General features: G+C 31.9%; 2 protein-coding genes across 3 annotated transcripts in view; both read left to right on the top strand.

Annotated features, from left to right (window-relative positions):
* LOC115881181 (cell growth regulator with RING finger domain protein 1-like) overlaps positions 1-18,653 on the top strand; it is an 82,891-nt gene continuing 64,238 nt past the window's right edge. Inside the window, exon 1 of the mRNA XM_030898576.1 lies at positions 1-283. Coding sequence (XP_030754436.1) covers positions 189-283 — 95 coding nt within the window. The 5' untranslated portion in view covers positions 1-188. The remainder of the gene's footprint in view (positions 284-18,653) is intronic.
* On the top strand, positions 795-17,515 carry LOC115881180 (hrp65 protein-like). Of its 2 annotated transcripts, none has more exons than XM_030898575.1 (5): positions 795-1,536; positions 1,593-1,762; positions 11,802-12,068; positions 16,911-17,139; positions 17,247-17,515. In XM_030898575.1, exons 1-5 carry the CDS (start codon positions 885-887, stop codon positions 17,414-17,416), a joined length of 1,488 nt encoding a protein of 495 aa, XP_030754435.1. In that variant the 5' UTR covers positions 795-884; the 3' UTR covers positions 17,417-17,515. The 2 variants fall into 2 exon arrangements, with proteins under 2 accessions (XP_030754435.1, XP_030754434.1); XM_030898574.1 differs by having other exon boundaries at positions 17,235-17,515.

Here is an 18,653-nt window from a genome sequence, read left to right as displayed (position 1 = left end):
GTAGAGGGGATATCTTTCACAGGTCTAGTTGTCAAACGTCCTTGTTTTGTCGGATTGTTTTGCTTATTATGGATAAAATCGGTACTTGTTTGAAATAGTGCGGGTTTTCTTGTGGTACTATTCGGTCGGTAGTTGTCCAAACGTGGATATTGGCGATGTTTCTCGTGGTACAATAAAGAACAAGAATCATGTTGGAAAAAACTTTATCAGATGAACTTTATAATTTATTGTGGGTACTCCTTTTGGTGGTGTGTGTGGTGTTTGTCTTCCTTTTCATAGCCAAGTAAGTTTGTTTTTGTATATTTATCTGAATTGAGTGACACATATTCTCAACTCTTCCACCTACGCAAGGGTGGTAGAAATATTTAATAATTTTAAGTTTTTGTGTTACAAAAATATGCAAATACTGGTCATAAATATTTCAAATCAGATCTATTTTATTGAATAGTAATTGGACTTATCAATAAAAGTTTGATTTGTATCTAATTCGTAGATAAAACCAAAACTGTTTGCTGTACCTACAGCAAACAGTTTTTATTTATTTTTGCTTATATGAAATAGGCATCTATAGGTAGGTTTGGTTTGGTAGGTATGTTATTGTTGGAATGTTGTTCTATATAGAAAACGTAAATTAGAAATATGTAGGAATATGTAGGTTGCCTTGAATTGTTCTTATTAAAAAATCTGATATTATGCTCCGTTACCAATTTGTAATTGCACCTAATAACGAAAAACTAGGTATTTCGTTAAATAATCACACTTATCTGTCACATTTTTCAAAAACAACTGACTGTCGTATTTGTTGGCATAACAATACCGTGACAATATTTGTAAATATTGACAATTGGGGAAGATTTTTAATATTTTTGACTGAAAAAGTAACGATGGAACAAATTGACCAAACGCCTAATGCAGAAGTTGATAAAAATGAAGATGTGGAGAGTTCGAGCGAGAACAAAAAATATTACCCCCGAAAAAGATTTGGGCGCAAGTATAGGGACAGGGACAAGAATCAAAACGACGAAATAGAGTCCAATAATTCCAGCGGATATCTTGGGGAATATCACGGAAATTTCGGCGTGGACAAGATAGAGGAAAAAATAGCTAATTTGTCCAGGTCTCCTACATTAGAGTTACCCGCTTTGAACTTATCTGAAAAGAAATTTTCCGGAAGAAACCGACTTTTCATCGGAAATATCGGTAAAGAAATAAACGAAGAGGATATAAAGGGTTTATTGGATCCCAATGTTGAAATTACTGACATTTATGTCAACGCGGAGAAGAGCTTTGCATTTGTCAAGTTCGATTATCATTCGAATGCCGAAAAGGCTCAACAACAACTTGACGGAATGCTTGTTAAATCTAGGGTCTTGAAAGTCAAATTTGCCTCTTGTTGTCATACAATCAAAGTGAAGAACCTTAGCCCTGCTGTCACCAACGAATTGCTGTTTGTTGCCTTTTCTGTTTTTGGTGAGATCGAAAAGGCCATAGTTTTGGTGGATGAAAGAGGGAAATCTACTGGAGAAGGTTTAATAGGTATGTAAGTCGAGATCTTAATAACCTTTTCGTTTTGATACATTTTTTTGTATTAGATTTTGTTCGAAAAAATTCTGCATACTTAGCTGTACAGCGTTGTTTGGACCGATGTTACTATTTGACTGCCTCATTGAAACCCGTTATTGCTGAACCTTACCAATTCGTTGATCAGAACATAGGGTTGTTAGATAAACATTTTAGTAATAAACATTGGGATTTTTGTCAGGTAAGACATGTAAACATGAATTTTTTGTCGAGTTTTTTGTTGAGTTGTAACTACAATCTAAATCTAATCACAAATATATACAAAAATATGTTGGGACACAATTGTATACTGCAAATAAGAAAGCGAGGTGTTTTTATTGTTGGTTTTTATTGATCTTCTTTTTCGACAGGAGACATCCAAAAACGGTAAACTATAGTTTTGATTCAATACGTCTTTTCTGATACTCATCAAAAGTGTTACAAACAATATCTTAATGTATATTGTACACTATGTAATTATGAACCATTATAGTTATTAGTAATGGAAGATTATAAGAAAATTAAAAAATTGGTTTTTTTATGATATAGTTTATAGTACCGTATGATCGAATAAAAACGGCGACCAGTTGGCTTGGAAATGACGATCGATGACATTTCCCATATAAATTTACATATAAAATGACAGCGATCTTCATTTCATAGCCATCGCTGACGCCGTTTTTATTCGATCATACGGTATATTTTTATTTATGTATTTGAGTAACGAGTAATGACTGTAATGAGTCTTTCAGAATTACTGTTGTTTTATATCCCTGAGAAGTTCAAAATAGTCCAGGATGCAGTGACATTTTTTTGTACTTATTTTCCCAGTGGGTGAATATACATACAGGGTGAGTTTCCTACGATGTTCTCTATGGGTATCTCGGAAACTACTGGAGATAGAGAGTCGGTTAAATGGGGAAAGAATTGCAGTTTTGTGGGGTCATAAATATGCGCCTTTCGGATTTTTGAAAAAATTCATAGCTTACTAGATATTTGGAAAAAAACAAATTTCGGCTATTTTAAAAATTGTCACTAATTCCATTATAAGCTATTTTAGACAAAAAGTTTTCGGATAAAAGTTGTAGATAATCACATTCTTAATGAGATTGTGTCCTCCGTTTTTTTCTAAAGCCTGTAATTTTTGACATATGACACAAACATATGTTTTTTTAAATGGAAACCATAGTTGGCCATGACTTCATAAAAAGCGCCATTTCTTAAGCTTTTCAGGGATATAAGCTATAATATGTTTTCTTCGAAAAATTACTGAGTTATAGCCAATTCTTATCATTTTTAAACAATTTCACTTAGTTAGCCATGGAAACAAGTTTAATCGTCTTTGTTCTCATAAATGTAAAGCTGTCACATCCAAACTTTGTAAATTAAAATAAACAAAAATTGTAAATATGAATTTTTCAAATGAAGAAAAGCGTGTAGGATTATTGGTTCAACTTTTCTTGACCATACATTTTCGAGGATACGTTGACCGGTGAATGTTACGTTTTTTAGAGAACGGTTTTCAAGACATGTTAGGAAAGTTAAATTTAGTTAAAGACAATTCTTATCTTTCTTGACTAATTTCACATAGATTGCATAGTATTTTTATTCTGTTATGATTTATAACTTATAAAAAGTCAGAATATATTACTAAACGGTTCTTTACAATTTTCATTACACAAACTACTCGTAAAGTTTAAAAAAATAATATCACTACATACACTTTAAGTTATTTTAGAAAATGTTCAAAAAATCCGCCATTGATTTGAGTTGCATCTTTTTAAAACTGAATTACTACCTATTCTCACAGAAGGACTTAATTAAACTTTTCTCGTACCGCCACTTCGAGTGCCTCTCTTAATTCATTAGTTATTTTGTAAACCATATTGTTAACCATACCGCATAAAAAATTCTAAAATGGATAGGTCAGTTGATCGAGGAGGCCCATTCAATTAGTCCACCTCTTCCTATCCCTGCGTTTGCATAATTATGATATAAATAATTTTTAACATTTCTTTCATTATGGTGGAGTGGGGGGTAGTGTGTCATAATGAAAGTCATGTTGGATTGATGCGCGAGTATCTACGCGCTTTTTTTCATTTGAAAAATTCATATTTACAATTTTTGTTTATTTTAATTTAGAAAGTTTGGATGTGACAGCTTCACATTTCTGAGAGCAACTGCGATTGAACTTGTTTCCATGGCTAACTAAGTGAAATTGTTTAAAAATGCTATGAATTGGCTATAACCCAGTAATTTTTCGAAGAAAAGATATAGCTTATATCACTAAAAAGCTTAAAAACCGCGCTTTTTATGAAGTCATGGTCAACTATGGTTTCCATTTAAAAAAACACAAGTTTGTATCATATGTCAAAAATGACAGGCTTTAGAAAAAAGCGGAGGACACGATCTCTTGAAGGATGTGATTATCTACAACTTTTATCTGAAAACGTTTTGTCTAAAATAACTTATAATGGAATTAGAGACAGTTTTTAAAATAGCCGAAATTTGTTTTTTTCGAAATATCTAGTAAGCCATGAACCTTTTCCAAAATCTGAAAGGCGCATATTTATGACCCCATAAAACTGCAATTCTTTCCCCATTTAACCGACTCTCTATCTCCAGTAGTTTCCGAGATACCCATAGAGAACATCGTAGGAAACTCACCCTGTATAATAGTTTCTTCGGATGGTGACATTAAATGTCAATTTGTGAATATGGCTAAAATTTTCGGATGGGTTTACTAAATAAAATAAAAAAGACCACTTATTTTTCCAGTCATAAATATTTGACATTTATTAGAGTGAATCATTTTATTAATGGAAATAATAGTCTAGCATATTCGAAGTGGAAGAAAGTCAGTCTGGCTGAAAATTTGCGGATTCAAAAATTTGACAGATTTTTCAAATGCATAACCCTTATTTTCCCATGCTTGAAGGTATGATATTTGACATTTATATTAATACAACTTTCTTATATCTCTGATAGGTTATTAGTGAATTGAAGTTTTTTGATGACAGACGGATGGTCTAAAACCTTGTTTCTTCAATTCCCGGGGTCAAAAGTCAAAACGTTGAGAAAAGTGTTTTTGATCATAGTTAAATTTTATCCTAAGCCAATACTTTTCTTGCCATAAATTATGAAAAGTAAAAACATGTAGAGATCACAACGATCACCTGTACCTATATGATAATAAGGGTGATAATTTGAAAACGAACAATATTGATGATAGTATGAACATTTGGCGAAACAGGTCAATTTACATATCAAGGGGGACAATTTTTGAGGCATTTGATGTCGTGTTACTTTCAACCCCTTGACCCCCAGGGCACCTACCCCTAAATTTTTAAATGGCAACTCTTATTTCTTTTACCATTTTTTGTGTTTCTTATAGAATTCTACATAAACTGCATTATTTTTTTGAGAATTTTATTAGGAACACAAAAATAAAAAAAATAGGAGTTACCATTTAAAAGGCCAAGGTAGGAAATGCCCTGGGGTTGAGGTTGACGACAACAAATGCCTCAAAAAATTGTCCCCCCTTGATAAAATGACTCTCTCTCTCTCGCCAAATTTTCATACTATCATCGGTAGAGGTAATATTAAATACTGCCCGTTTTCAAATTGTCACCCTGTATGTAATTGAACATGCAGAATTTAGCGCGCCTGACGAGCGTTGTACTAGTCTGGCAAGACTTTCGGGATGTTCCACATGAGCCAGACTATAAAGGGTGAGTCTTAAAAAGTGCAAATATTTTCAGGGCTGGTAGATCTCGATAAAAGAAACATATTTTATCTTTACCATTTTTCAGATAGGTCCAAAATAACCCAGTTATTTAATTTTAAAAATTAAAAAAAAAATATTTTTTTGAGAAAATTTTGAGAGCCACCGGATTTTTTCTGTATTTTCATCTCTTTTATAGCCGTAACCATAGAGTAAAGCCGTAATTATGGTAATGTCGGAGATTATAAGAAATTATACCGTCGGAAAATTTGCGATGAACAGGCACTTCTAAAAAGTTTTCGAAAAATATACAGGAAAATTACCTCATAGACGTGTTTATGGGGTCGAAATATACCACCCCTGAAAATATTTGCACTTATTTAAAAACTCATCCTGTATTTGCAGCTGTAATTATAATATAAACTATCATCTGACAAATTTTTGGGACTGCGAAAATAAGAGCAATGGCTTCAATAATTTTTATCCAATTTTTCACGTGCCAGACCTATTACCCATTCTCACAGTTTAGCCAGACTATTTTTTTAACTGCACAACATCTCTCACTAAATATCCAAATATTTTATTGAATTTATGATACAGACTATTTTTTATAGTAAAATATTATTTTCACTTAATATTTCTTTTTTTTTCTAATTATATTCACCTAAAAACATCTTTATCGTTTGTGAGATGACCGTCAAACTTCTGTGTCCTACTTTGACCAATAATTTGAACGACATACTACTAAGCTAATTTGCATTTTTTCTCAATTTTGCTGGATGACACTATAAATGGATGTTTTATTAATAAGGACAAGTTAATTTATGCATCTGAGCTTATGCTAAGTATATTTTTGGTATTGATACGTCATTTTTGAATAAATTAGGTGCGTTAAAATGTTAGGTAGGTCGGAAGTTTGTTATTTATAAAAACAACGAAAAACAACATTTTGTATGAGTAAAATTGTACAATTTGACGAAAAATTACAATTTTAAAAATAACAATAATTTGAAAAGGAGAGGAATCTATGTCCAAAGTACCTATTTGATATTGATTGTTCAATGAAATACAAGTCTAATCACTTCTAAATTTATTTGAGTGGATTTTTATCACTGTTCTAGTTAAAAGGATAATTTAACAATTTTATCATGTGTGATAAGTTTCACAATAAAATAAGTGATGTCCTACCTTATGTGGCAACTTTATCAGTATAATTTTCTAGAAAAATCACCACTCTATGTACAGGGTAGGTCAAATTCGACGCTTTTAAATGGAAACACCCTTTTCTATAGGAGATAGACGAAAACTAATATCGGTGTCTGGAGCTCAATTTTCAACAAAAACGTGATGGTGAAAACCGCACATCAATATGTGTTACCGTTTCGGAGTTACGGGGTGTTTTTCAAAAATTTGCATTTTTGCATTTTTAATAAATCGCTGTAACTTTTTTGCTATGGAAAATTTTGTATTTCTATGAAAACATTTCCAAAGCATCTTTTTACGTAGAATTTAATGGTTTAAGAATAATTTTTTTAAAATTAATAATTTAAGAGTTATCAACAGAAAAATTGATTTTTTATTGAGGACACCCTCTATATTTTTAATTAACTGAAAAGAATTTAAAATTACCTTTCCAAAAATATAGCACACTTGATATTTTGTTATAATCCCCTTTGAAATACAGAATTTTTAAAAGTTCGCCACTTTTAACTAGTAGGCTTTAGACCCCTTATTGATGACATGCCCTTAATGGAACTCGAAAACATATTTTTCCAGTAAGATGACGCACGGCCTCTGAACGCTGAAATTATCAGCAAATTTTTGCAGCCAATTTCAAGAATAGTTGAATAGCTAACCAAGATCTCAGCCGTTGGCCGTCGAGGCCGCCTGACTTAGTGCCCATGGATCTAATCCTATGGATATATCTGCGGAAGAATAAAGGTTCCTTATTCTTCCGTATAATCTAGACAAGAATTACAAATACTTTAAATTAGCATTAAGAATTAGCAGTTATGAGAGGGAATTCACCCCCACTGAGTTAATGAATTCCGCGAGAAATGTTCAAAAACTACCCCGTCTGTCCATAACAGAAGACGGTCGATATATTATGTCGAACGCCTTTAGCAAAATCTCATGTCTTGGTTTGCTATTTATTTTTATTGTTATTAGATATAGTTTAAATGTGTTGATGTTGGTTAAATATATTTTAAATTGTTATAAAATTCTGCATCTCTCATAGCAAATATTATTTTCGTTTTAATTGATGCTCACAGCTAGAATTTTTTTGCATTACAGCCGGTGCCGTTCAAAGCCTACTTATTTAGAGCGGGCGAATTTTTATATACTCTATATCTCGAAGACGAATCGAGCAAAATATCAAGTGTGTTCTATTTTTGGAAAGGTAATTTTAAATTATTTTCAATAAATTAAAAATATACAGGGTGTCCCATATAAACAATCAAATTTTCTATTGATAATTCTTAAATTATTAATTTTAAAAAAATTATACTTAAACCATTAAATTCTACGCAAAAAGGTGCTTTGGAAATGTTTTCATAAAAATACAAAATTTTCCATAGCAAAAAAGTTACAGCGATTTGTTAAAAATGAATATTTTTGAAAAACACCCCGTAACTCCGAAACGGTAACAGATATCGATATGTGGTTTTCACCATCATGTTTTTGACAAAAATTGAGCTTCAAACACCGATATTAGTTTTTGTCTATCTCCTATAGAAAAGGGTGTTTCCATTTAAAAGCGTCGATCGTTATTGTTGTCGAAGATACGAAAACAGTTTTATAGAGATGTTGCATGGTTTATAATGATGCATATCCTAAAATTATTTTTTTTTGTATACAGGGTGTCACAAAAAAAAAGTTATGATAAAGTTTTTTAAGTTTTTTAAATTGCATCCCCCATTTTTTTAGCATAAAATTCTGCATATATAATATACTTTTATATTATCTGGATTATCTGGTGTGAGTGCAATGCAAGTTAAAATATTGAGGATACAAGATTATAATTAATGCTAAATTAATTTACAATTCAAATATCGAGACCTTGGCGTTTCCAATACGGAAATAATTGGCTTACATATTTTTTTCTTCGTCTTTGTTATAAGAAATTTATGAATATACTACAGAATTTTTATGACGAAAACTTTCTTAATTTTTTGTCACATTTTAGACTGAATTTGTTGGTGATATTTTCTATAATGTATGTTAATGTAATGATTTTATTGTTTAGCATTGCAGGAATATTCGGTTATAGTAAAAATTTAAATTATAGTAAAAAAAGTAAAAAATAAGTACCTAAATAATTAATTAAATAACCGAGAAAAAGTCGTTTCGATTCAGTTCGGCAGTTCGATTCGGTAGTTTCGATTATGTCTATTTTTATACTAAATTGACATCAATTTATGAAATATATTGTTAAAAATAGACAAAAAATTGGATTGAAAACTTCATTATAATGGTAGTTTAACGGGTAAATAAGTACCGGGTGACCCACTAAGAATGGATGCTGGCTGTATCTCAGAAAGTACTTATTGTATAATTTTCAAAAAAAAAGAATGATAAGGAGGCGTCTATAAATTATACTAACGGCTGGCAAACTTTAGTCTTGGGTCGAGATTTCCGTATGTAAGAAGAGTACTGTGCTTTTATAACGTACTGAACAAAGAGAGAACAGTAAACACGTTGCCAAACGTATGAAATAAATCGAGAAGTTCTGCACATTGCTAAGAGACGTGGAAGGGGATATAGCAGATTTGTCGCAGTTGACCGGTCGACCCAATCAGTACCTCTGTCAGTACTTAAAGTTCTAGGGAAAGGCATACATCATGCGTTCAGCTTTACGATTTAATTACGTCTCGTGATACTTTATTTGTTTATTTATTAACGAGTCGTTGTAATTTTCCCTATAGCTTGAAAATTTTTAAGTGCAAGCTAGAAACACTTGCATTTTTGGTAGAGAACTCTGAATTCAAAAAGCGATATCTCGAAATCTATTAGAAATAATTGATTGTATTTTTTTCAAAAACTTTCGTAATATTTCTGCTGTATTTTCTTCGTAGGCAGTAAGTGAAAATCCTTATCAATAAAACACGACTGCTGAAAATTGCTATGCCCTAAAAGTAAATAGATGGGTTGTTTACAATTTTTGAATGGATAAAAACAACCTTATCCAATTTTTCTTATGTAAACATATTGTAAAAGATCCTATCTTCAAAATAAAAAAAGTTTCAATATCTAAAGTGTTTCTTGAGTTATAATGTGTTATGTGTCAAAAAGTTGAATATTAAATTATAGCGATTACTGACGTTTTCTCGTTATAAAAAAAATGATAACCTAAAGATATCCCTATAGTTCCATTTCAGATGCTCAGAAACATTCTAATGATTTTATTTAGTTATCTTTTCGAAAAAAAGTCTTTTAAAAATATGCGGTTTACGATCGTGATTTTACTTTGTTTGATAGGGAAAGGCGTACCGGCAACGCCGCAACAGCACTCCGTCGCATTTCTCTCACTCCGACTTAATAAGATCCCTATGCGATTTACTTCCACACATGTAAATACCGACCCAAGAGTAACAGTTGCCAGCATGGTATACATATGTTACGGTTAAGGTCCGATGTCCGGTTAATGTCGACATTACCCGGTTAATCTCGAGAATTGCACACAACAAAACGACCAAAAACATAACCAAACCCAAACATTAACCTGTTAATGTCGACATTAACCGGTCATCAGACTTTAACCGTAACATATTTGTGTATAATTATTCTAGAAACATGTTTTACTTAAAATAATCTGATTTCTCATATCTATACTCTATACTAGACTTACAATGCATACAAATACTAGATGATAACAATTTATATCTTCTCATATTTTTATACTATTTTATGCCTGAAAAAATTTACGTGATGTTTGCCGAAACCCCCTCTCTCCCCCACGTGAAATTTAGTTAACCCTCCCACCGTTATAGTCTCACGTAAGAAATGGCTGGAAATTACATTCAAGTTCTGCATGAAAAATGTCCGCAGGGTGGCGCATCTGTTTTGGCTAATCAGAAAACAGGATTTTTTTTCAAAAATATGTGCGTGGAGAGGTATTTAAAATATCGGCATTATAATCAATGAAACATTTGTTATGTTTAACTATGCAAAAAGAGATATATAGTTCATATCAAATAAACTTTTAGTCACGTGATTAAGCTTGACCGGCACAGCGTTGTCCACTTTTACATATTTTCTTTTAATCAAAATATGTTAGGAAACAAAAATAAGTTAATTATAAATTATATAAACAGTTATTGTATATTTGCATCAACAAGACTCACCTCCTTAACAGCATTTAAGGGACATAAAGGGCCATTACTACCGCTTTCCCGTTCAAAATATTGTAATAAAGTTGCAATGAGTTTTTTACGGCTATAAAGCTATCTTGTACATTTAGCACTAAAAGATGTTCTAAAAAGAACAATGTTCGACTCCAAGGTCTGTTAGTAAACATTTTTAAGTGTCACAACTCACAACACAATTCATTTAAACCAAAAACTCGTAATACAAAATTAAAGTGTCAAAACGAATGACAATGTCAGGAAATAAATAAATAAATGTGGCAACTTGACATTTTTTACAGCAGAGCTACCACCTGAATCCCCAGCGGGAAATTTAAATTCCAGTTAGTCAGTCCGGCACCGAATATGTCCATGGTTGGCAACAATGAATTTAAAAATCGCGCCCTCGATTACGTAGCTAAAAGTTTAATTGCTATCGAATATAGTTTGCCATTTACAATTTCCATGTAAACGCGCAATAACAACTGTTAAGATGTCACACATGATGTTACTTATTTTGAAAGGTTAGCAAGCCAAAAAAAAATTGGCATTTTTACTACAGTTTTAGTTTATTTTCAAACTAAAATATTGTACCTACTTTTTCATTACAGGTGTGGTTGTAAATAAAATAGTAAAGTAAAGTAAAGATTTCAGTTAACGTCTCCTTTTTGCTGCCAGGGCTAATCTGGACGGGGCCTACTTTGTTTACGCGGAATTCGAACCTCGGTCCTCGGCCATATCATGGTCAATAGCCTACCGACTTTGCAAGTGTCTAAATCAACTCTTACTCACGAGATATCCGATCTCATCCAACCTCGAACCGGCGTGAATGAGCAGTGTGTATCAATAGATTTTACACTTTTCCCTTGGACAACAGCACGATACAGAGTTTCGAACCGGTCACCCGTCCATCCACCAGTATCGCCTTACGTCGCTTAACTGTCGCTAATGTTTCAACGTAGCTAGGCCGTTGCCTGAAATAAAATAGTGTACAGACCTCGAAGGAATGTTTTCATTAACTTAACGAGATTCATATTCGACAGTACACTTCCCTACTCATAATGCAATAGTACTATTAAATTAACCTTATTCAATTGCTCCCAACATAAATTATCCTAGAGACTGTTCAAACTATTTTTCTGACTAATAAAGACCTTGGATAACCTTTCAAGGATCGATCTGTCGGACCTCACCTGGCTGAAGAAGGTTCTTTCGAACACGAGTACGGTACTAAATGGAAAGCCATCTACGAGCTCCATCGGCAAAAGGAGGAGGCTCTAAAAGTCGAGTTCCGGTTGGAATGTTCAAAACTTGAGGCGCAGATGGAGTACGCGCGGTACGAGCACGAGACAGATGTGCTGCGCGAGCAGCTGCGCATTAGGGAAAGGGACAAGGAGCGTCAAAAGTGGGAGTGGGAGGCCAAAGAACGACTAGCCAAGGTATTTTTATTTTGTTTTTTAATTTTGTAATATTCAAGTAAGCTTCGAAATGAGTTTAATAAATTAATGGTTTCAATTAGCGTAGAAGTTGGTTCCTCGAATTTCAATATACTCATTCAGAACGTCAAAATTAGTGGTAGTACTTTTCAATTAGTAGATAAAGTTAACACACCTTTAACTTTTTCCATTAATTATACTTCAAAATTTGCAAATAATGTCATTTTCGCCTTTGATTATTATCATCGGTGAAGAGAAATTGTAGTTATAAGTTAAAAGTTTCTTGTTTTATAAGCTAATTCTTTGAATAAAAAGATTAAGGAAGGGGCATATCAAAAATTTTAGATCGAACGCGACGGGCTCCTAAAATGACCAACTTAAATTCCGATTTATCAGTGATCAGTGCCGTTCTAAGTTTATTCAAAACGTGTAAAAATATGATGTAGGGTAGACTCAATAATTTTTTGTTTGATTTTACCTTGTGTTGGTAGTTATTAAAATGTTTATAAAAATATACAGGGTCCAGGGCCCGGCAATAGTGCGTCGGGCATCTGTAGCTTCTAGAATAAAAAACTTAGGAATTTTAGGAGGATGTATTTCAGGAAAATATTTTAACTTCTATAGGGTGGCTCAAAAAAGTGTGAGTGGATGGGGATTGATTTTTTTTAAATGGAATACACTGTATATTATTGCATTTTTGGCTTCCTTTCAGATCACTTTACATAATCTTAAGATATGATTAAATTTATTATGATAGTTTCAGATATATTAATAAATGAATAAAAAATGTATATTTTTCAGCCTTTCTTAAAAATTTTATTAAAAATACAAGAACAGTCGTGAAATCAAAACTATATTAGGTATTTACTTTAGATGGTCGGCACTTAACTTTTCTATAAATATAATAATCGTAAATCATACAGGATGTTCAAAATTCTATGCCTAACTTTGTAAAATATAAAATAATGTTTCTTTTTTTTTAAATGGAACACCCTGTATATTATTTTTTCAATAGATGGAGAATTAAAAAAACAACATTTTTTGTATTTAGAGTATTTCAAAATTTTTAACGGTTTCGCAGATACTTATTCGCGGTTTTATATTTCATATGGCATTTTCTACAGTAAATTTTTATCAAAGCTACCCAATAATTTTTCTCTCGTATTTTACCGTTGAAGGAGCCATATGAAATAATACTGCGTGTATCTGCGAAACTATTAAAAATTTTGAAATACTTTTAAAAAAGAATACAAAAAGAATACAAAAAATGTTCATTTTTTAACTCTTCATCTAATAAAAAAACAATATACAGGGTGTTCCATTTAAAAAACAAAGAAAAATTACTTTATATTTGAGAAAGTTTGGCGTAGAATTTTGAACACCCTGTATGATTTAAGATTACCAAATTTATAGCAAAGTAAGTATAGACCAAAGTAGATTCGATCCTGAATAAAATTGAGCAATGTCAGCTTAGGTGGTATGGACATTTGATCAGAATGAACAACGACATACCAGTAAAAGGCGTGTGGGAAGCTAAAATGCATGGAAAGAGACCAAGGGAAGACCAACTAAAACATGAAATGACACAATAGACAAGATAGTGCAGGATAGAGGACTAACATTAACAGAAGCCAAAAGTCGAGCAAGCGAAAAAAATAAATGGAAACAATTTGTGTATAGTGTAGCAATTAAGTGAATTTATTTAATTTAGTATACCTTACACCTTTAGAAGGGTTTTTGATTATATAGGTATATATAAGTATAGACCATCTAAAGTAAATACCTAATATAGTTTTTGATTTCAGGACAGTTTTTGTATTTGTAATAATTTTTTTAAGGAAGGTTGAAAAATATATATTTTTTTTTATTTATTTATTAATATCTCTGCTAATCGAAATGCATTTACTCATATCTTAGGATAATGTAAAGTGATCTGAAAGGAAGCCAAAATGCAATAATCTACAGGGTGTTCCATTTAAAAAAAATCATCCCGATCCACTCACACTTTTTTGAGCCATCCTATAGTTAGACTTATTACTATAGAAGTTAAAATATTTTCCTGAAATACATCCTCGTACATACTTTAGGTTTCCACTTAAACAAAATTCCCAATTTTTCTATTTTAGGAGTTACAGATGCCCGACGCACTATTGCCGGACCCTGTATAATTCTAATAAAAATAGATATGTTATAACAATTATTCAAGAATCAAATTCAAGTGTGTCAACAGAACTGTCAAGGATCCCACCCTAGGGCTCTTTGTCTGTCTACCATGCATGAATACATGGATCTCATTATCAGTGGCGGATTAAGCCTGTCGGGGGCCCGGGGCGGCGAAGCTAAATGTGGCCCGCGGTCTGTTCAGATAATGATATACTTCTAATACACATTTTGTAAAAATTGAATGACGTATGTATAATGGTTGACAAAATTCAAATATTTATACAGAGTGTCCCAGGCTAAGCCTGCATTAGAAGTTTCTAGAGAACTACAATATCTATATCCGAGATTTTTTGCATATCGTTGTTTCGCAACGAGATCTATCGATTAAAAATATTTTCAATATGGCGGCACTTCCGGAAGTACCGGAAGTTGACAGCAACTTTCTTATTTTAAATGGGTGTCCCAATTTTTTATTACATATTTAAATTCTCTGTAAAATTTTATTGAATTTTGATATTAAACACTCTATATCTAACGTTAACCGTTTTTGAGAAAACAAAATATTTATCATTTTTGGAGGAAAATAACTGCCTGTCAAAAATATGTATATAGCCTAAACGTCAAATTTAGTGATTGCCACAGCCACTGTACCATAAAGAGAAGATGTCCCAATGTCACATAATAATGGCAGCAGCTATCATGGAATTGAGCGATTAAAAAATTATCATAAATCATTTTTTTCAAATGGAAATTCACTTCTTTTATTTCACTTGTGAAAAGGTTTTCGTTACTTTCGTTTTTAAAATTTGTAACTTTTTGACTATACATGTTTCTGTACCAAAAATATGTCCTTTTTAAGCTATTTAAGATTTAGCTTTAAAGCGTATATTTTTCATGATTTTAACCAGTAACCTATGACAGTATTTATTATCGATCATTTCCAAGCCAACTTTACGCTGTTTTTTTTTCGATCATACGGTATATTATTAAAATATCAACTATTAGATATCACGCGAAAATACGAGATATATTTATATAAATACACTTTTTAAACTTTTAAGCAGCTGTATTTATAATATAGGAAATTCAAATAATTCGTTTTCTGACAGATGGAAATAAATTGTCTGACTGTTTGACACTTAATGTCAAAGGAAGCTCGATTAAATCAAGAAAAATTTACGTTTTCAAAGTAAATCTTAAATAACTTAAAAACGATTTATTTTAGGTATAGGAATATGTATAGTTAAAACGTAATGAATTGAAAAACCTTTTCACTAGTGAAATAAAAAAGTGGGTTTCCATTTGAAAAACAATATTTATGATAATTTTTTAATCGTTCAATTCCATGACAACTACCGCCATTATTATATGACATTTGAACAATTTAATTTTTGAAATAGATAGCCACATGTCTTTTCTTTATGTCACAGTCGCTGTGATAATCACTAAATTTGACTTTTAGGCTGTACAAATTTTTTTACAGGTAGTTTTTTTTGTCCAAAAATTTTAAATATTTTTTTCTCAAAAATGGTTAATGTTAGATATACCGCGGTTATGTATGTATACCATGTTATATATCACGGGCCATGCAGTATTAGATCTGGAAATCCCCGACGGAATGTTAGCATGTATTTAATGGTAACTTGTGATGACAAACTGATGGAGAGAAATACCGGTTCCACATATGTGCTGCGTTACATTCGCGACCGTTCCAGAGAAATACTGCGACAAAATGTCGTGATATTGTAAGTCCTCCAAGATCCGAGGGGCCCCTTCGCTGCCTCACGCCCGTGGCGCCCGATATAGTACTAAAGACGGCACTGCTCATCATCGGTAAAAGAGCTGGAATACAAGTTATGCTGTGCATTGGTTGTAATTAAAAATGTTTATTCAGTAAAAATAAATAATTAAAGCATTAAAAAATAACGTAAAAGCTAAAATAAACAAATTCTGTCTTAAAATATATAAAAAATAATAATTATTCGATATTTTAAGTAAAGAAAATTACCCCTTGATTTAATTTTCTAAATAGAAAATGCCATTGACAATTACTGGGGCCTAATAATTGATAATTAAGTAAATATCTGCTTCCATTTATACTGTTTATAGTTTGAGTATACGTATGGTTTGCATACTCCACCTACAAACTGCTTCATTAGGCTGTGTCTATGGATACATGAGACTATCGCAAGAGGTTCCTAGAATATTCTGTTAATTTTAATTTTTTTTTCACATTGTGAATGATCGTAAACTAAAAAGTATACAGTATAATTGAAACCATTAATTTATTCCGCCAATTTTGAGATTTTAAGCTTTACACTGAACACATACTTACAACTATCGCGGAATCTGCAATGATGGGTACTCATGGAGGGGCTGTACTAGACAAACTGTGACGGAAATGTATACTCAAGATTGTTTGTCACTGCTTTCGTTGTGGTGGCTACAATAAATTGTCTGGAGTAAAACTGCAATTATTAAGATAAAATGCAACAGAATTTAATTATTATTCTTCTTACTAAAAAGGTGACAGTATATTTATTAGACTAGACAAAATTGTCGATTGCCAATCATGCTTAAATAAATCTCCATAGGCATCGTGTAGGCATTACTAGTTTGATAAAAATGATTGTCTTTAATTAACAATATATGAACCTATTAATAAAAAACAAATGTTTTAAGGAAGAAAAATTGAGAACGGAGGCGTTTTTACGTCACGCCCAAGAAGAAGTGAAAAACAAATTGAATCGCCAAAAAGAACAGCGCAACCTGATGCAGGAAGAGGAAAGCTTGTTTTTGAAGGCGCAAGATCTAACGAAGATTTTGGACAATCATCGAGATTTCGATGTGCCCACATCTTCTACAAGAGAGAATACTAGCGATTTAGAGAGTTTCACATCGTATCGATCTAGTAAATTATTAATTTGGCATTATTTTTTGATATTAAAAAACTTGGTGTATTTTTGATGATTTTGAACAAACCTTTATATTTTATATAAATTTTAGATACACTTTCAGGTGATCAGCAAACTGATATCAAATCTTTTGGATCGTTTTACGAAATGAATAATAACAGTTACGGTGATAACAACCGTTCAAGGGACTATGGAACAGATCGAACAGACCAAGATTTATGGGTCAGGAGTAGAGATTTAGACAGTATACCGTTAAAAAAACGAAGATATTAAAAATTATGTTCTTAAGTGTTTATACTTTGTTCTTGTACAGTTTGTGTTTATTTCAATTTTTCTGTCTTGAATTCAAAATAAATATCGCCTGAGTGAAAATAGTTTTTTTTTATTTAAAATATTTTTTTTAAATTCTCCCGATGGTATACCGGGTGCGTCTCAAAAGTGGCTCACCCCTATAAATTTTTTATTTTTTCAGTTAAAAAAACGAGATTTGGTATGTTAGTAAGTATATGACATTGTCGATTGATTGACGTATTCAATTGTTTTACAAACCAAACTACAACTTTTGCTGTTTAAATGGCACTCTCGGTATTTTTTTACTTTATTCGATAGAAAATAACACTCTGAATAGAATAACATATCATATGTCAACTTTTGACATTTTCGCATATGGTTGTAAGATGGTTTATTTGAAGTTATAACTTGCGGTTTGTAACGAAAAGTTGACTCGAAATATGTGGTATCAAATTATTTGTAAAAAAATGCTTTTTCCAAAAATGCTAATGAGCCACTCCCGTTCCATTTGAAAAAATTGTGATATGATTGAAAATACGATTTGAACATTTTCTAACTGGCCAGAACAAGAGACTAAAACAATAGACAATCAAATCTATTTTTCCAAGGCTCCTTGATTAAGGATTAGTGTTTTTAACATAGCCATGGCACTCTAGATTGAATTTTAAAATACGATTTTTTATTGAGCGAGAATGTCAGAAGTTGACATATGATATGTCATTCTATTCAGAATGTCATTTTCTATCGAATAAAGTAAAAAAATAAGGAAGGTGCCATTTAAAAATCAAAAGTTGTAGTCATTTCCGGTGAAACAGGAAGTGACCAAAAATAATTGAATACCTCAATCAATCCTAATTTATGTCATATACTAACATACCAAATCTCGTTTTTTTTATCTGAAAAAAAAAATAGTTATAGGGGTGAGCCACTTTTGAGACGCACCCGGTAGGGTGATTTACGCGTATGGCACGTTAGACGTTTATGGAGAACTATGATGGGATTTTTTTGAAAATTTGCATTTTTGCATAAAGGCACCTGCTCCATCTGTATAGATTATTTTCAGCATTACAGTGTTGCCGCTTCATACTAAAAGTGGTAGGATCTTTGTTATTTTAAATGGAATTCCCGGCATATTATTATATTTTTCGAAACTACTTCCCAATCTAAAAATTTTTCTATTTAGGTTGAAAATGGCTACTCTACAAGTGACAATCGACGC

Source organism: Sitophilus oryzae, unplaced genomic scaffold, assembly GCF_002938485.1.
Source record: "Sitophilus oryzae breed Bouriz unplaced genomic scaffold, Soryzae_2.0 scaffold_1701_pilon_pilon, whole genome shotgun sequence".
NCBI lineage: Eukaryota > Metazoa > Arthropoda > Insecta > Coleoptera > Curculionidae > Sitophilus > Sitophilus oryzae.
This window is presented reverse-complemented; position numbering and strand designations above follow the sequence as displayed.

Bases quoted from the DNA above. Each gene is read 5' to 3' on its own strand.
- LOC115881180 (XM_030898574.1), top strand. From the start codon at position 885: ATGGAACAAATTGACCAAACGCCTAATGCAGAAGTTGATAAAAATGAA. The intron at 1,763-11,801 runs GTAAGACATGTA...TAACCTTTCAAG, and splicing joins AACATTGGGATTTTTGTCAG to GATCGATCTGTCGGACCTCA. The intron at 12,069-16,910 runs GTATTTTTATTT...AAATGTTTTAAG, and splicing joins CCAAAGAACGACTAGCCAAG to GAAGAAAAATTGAGAACGGA.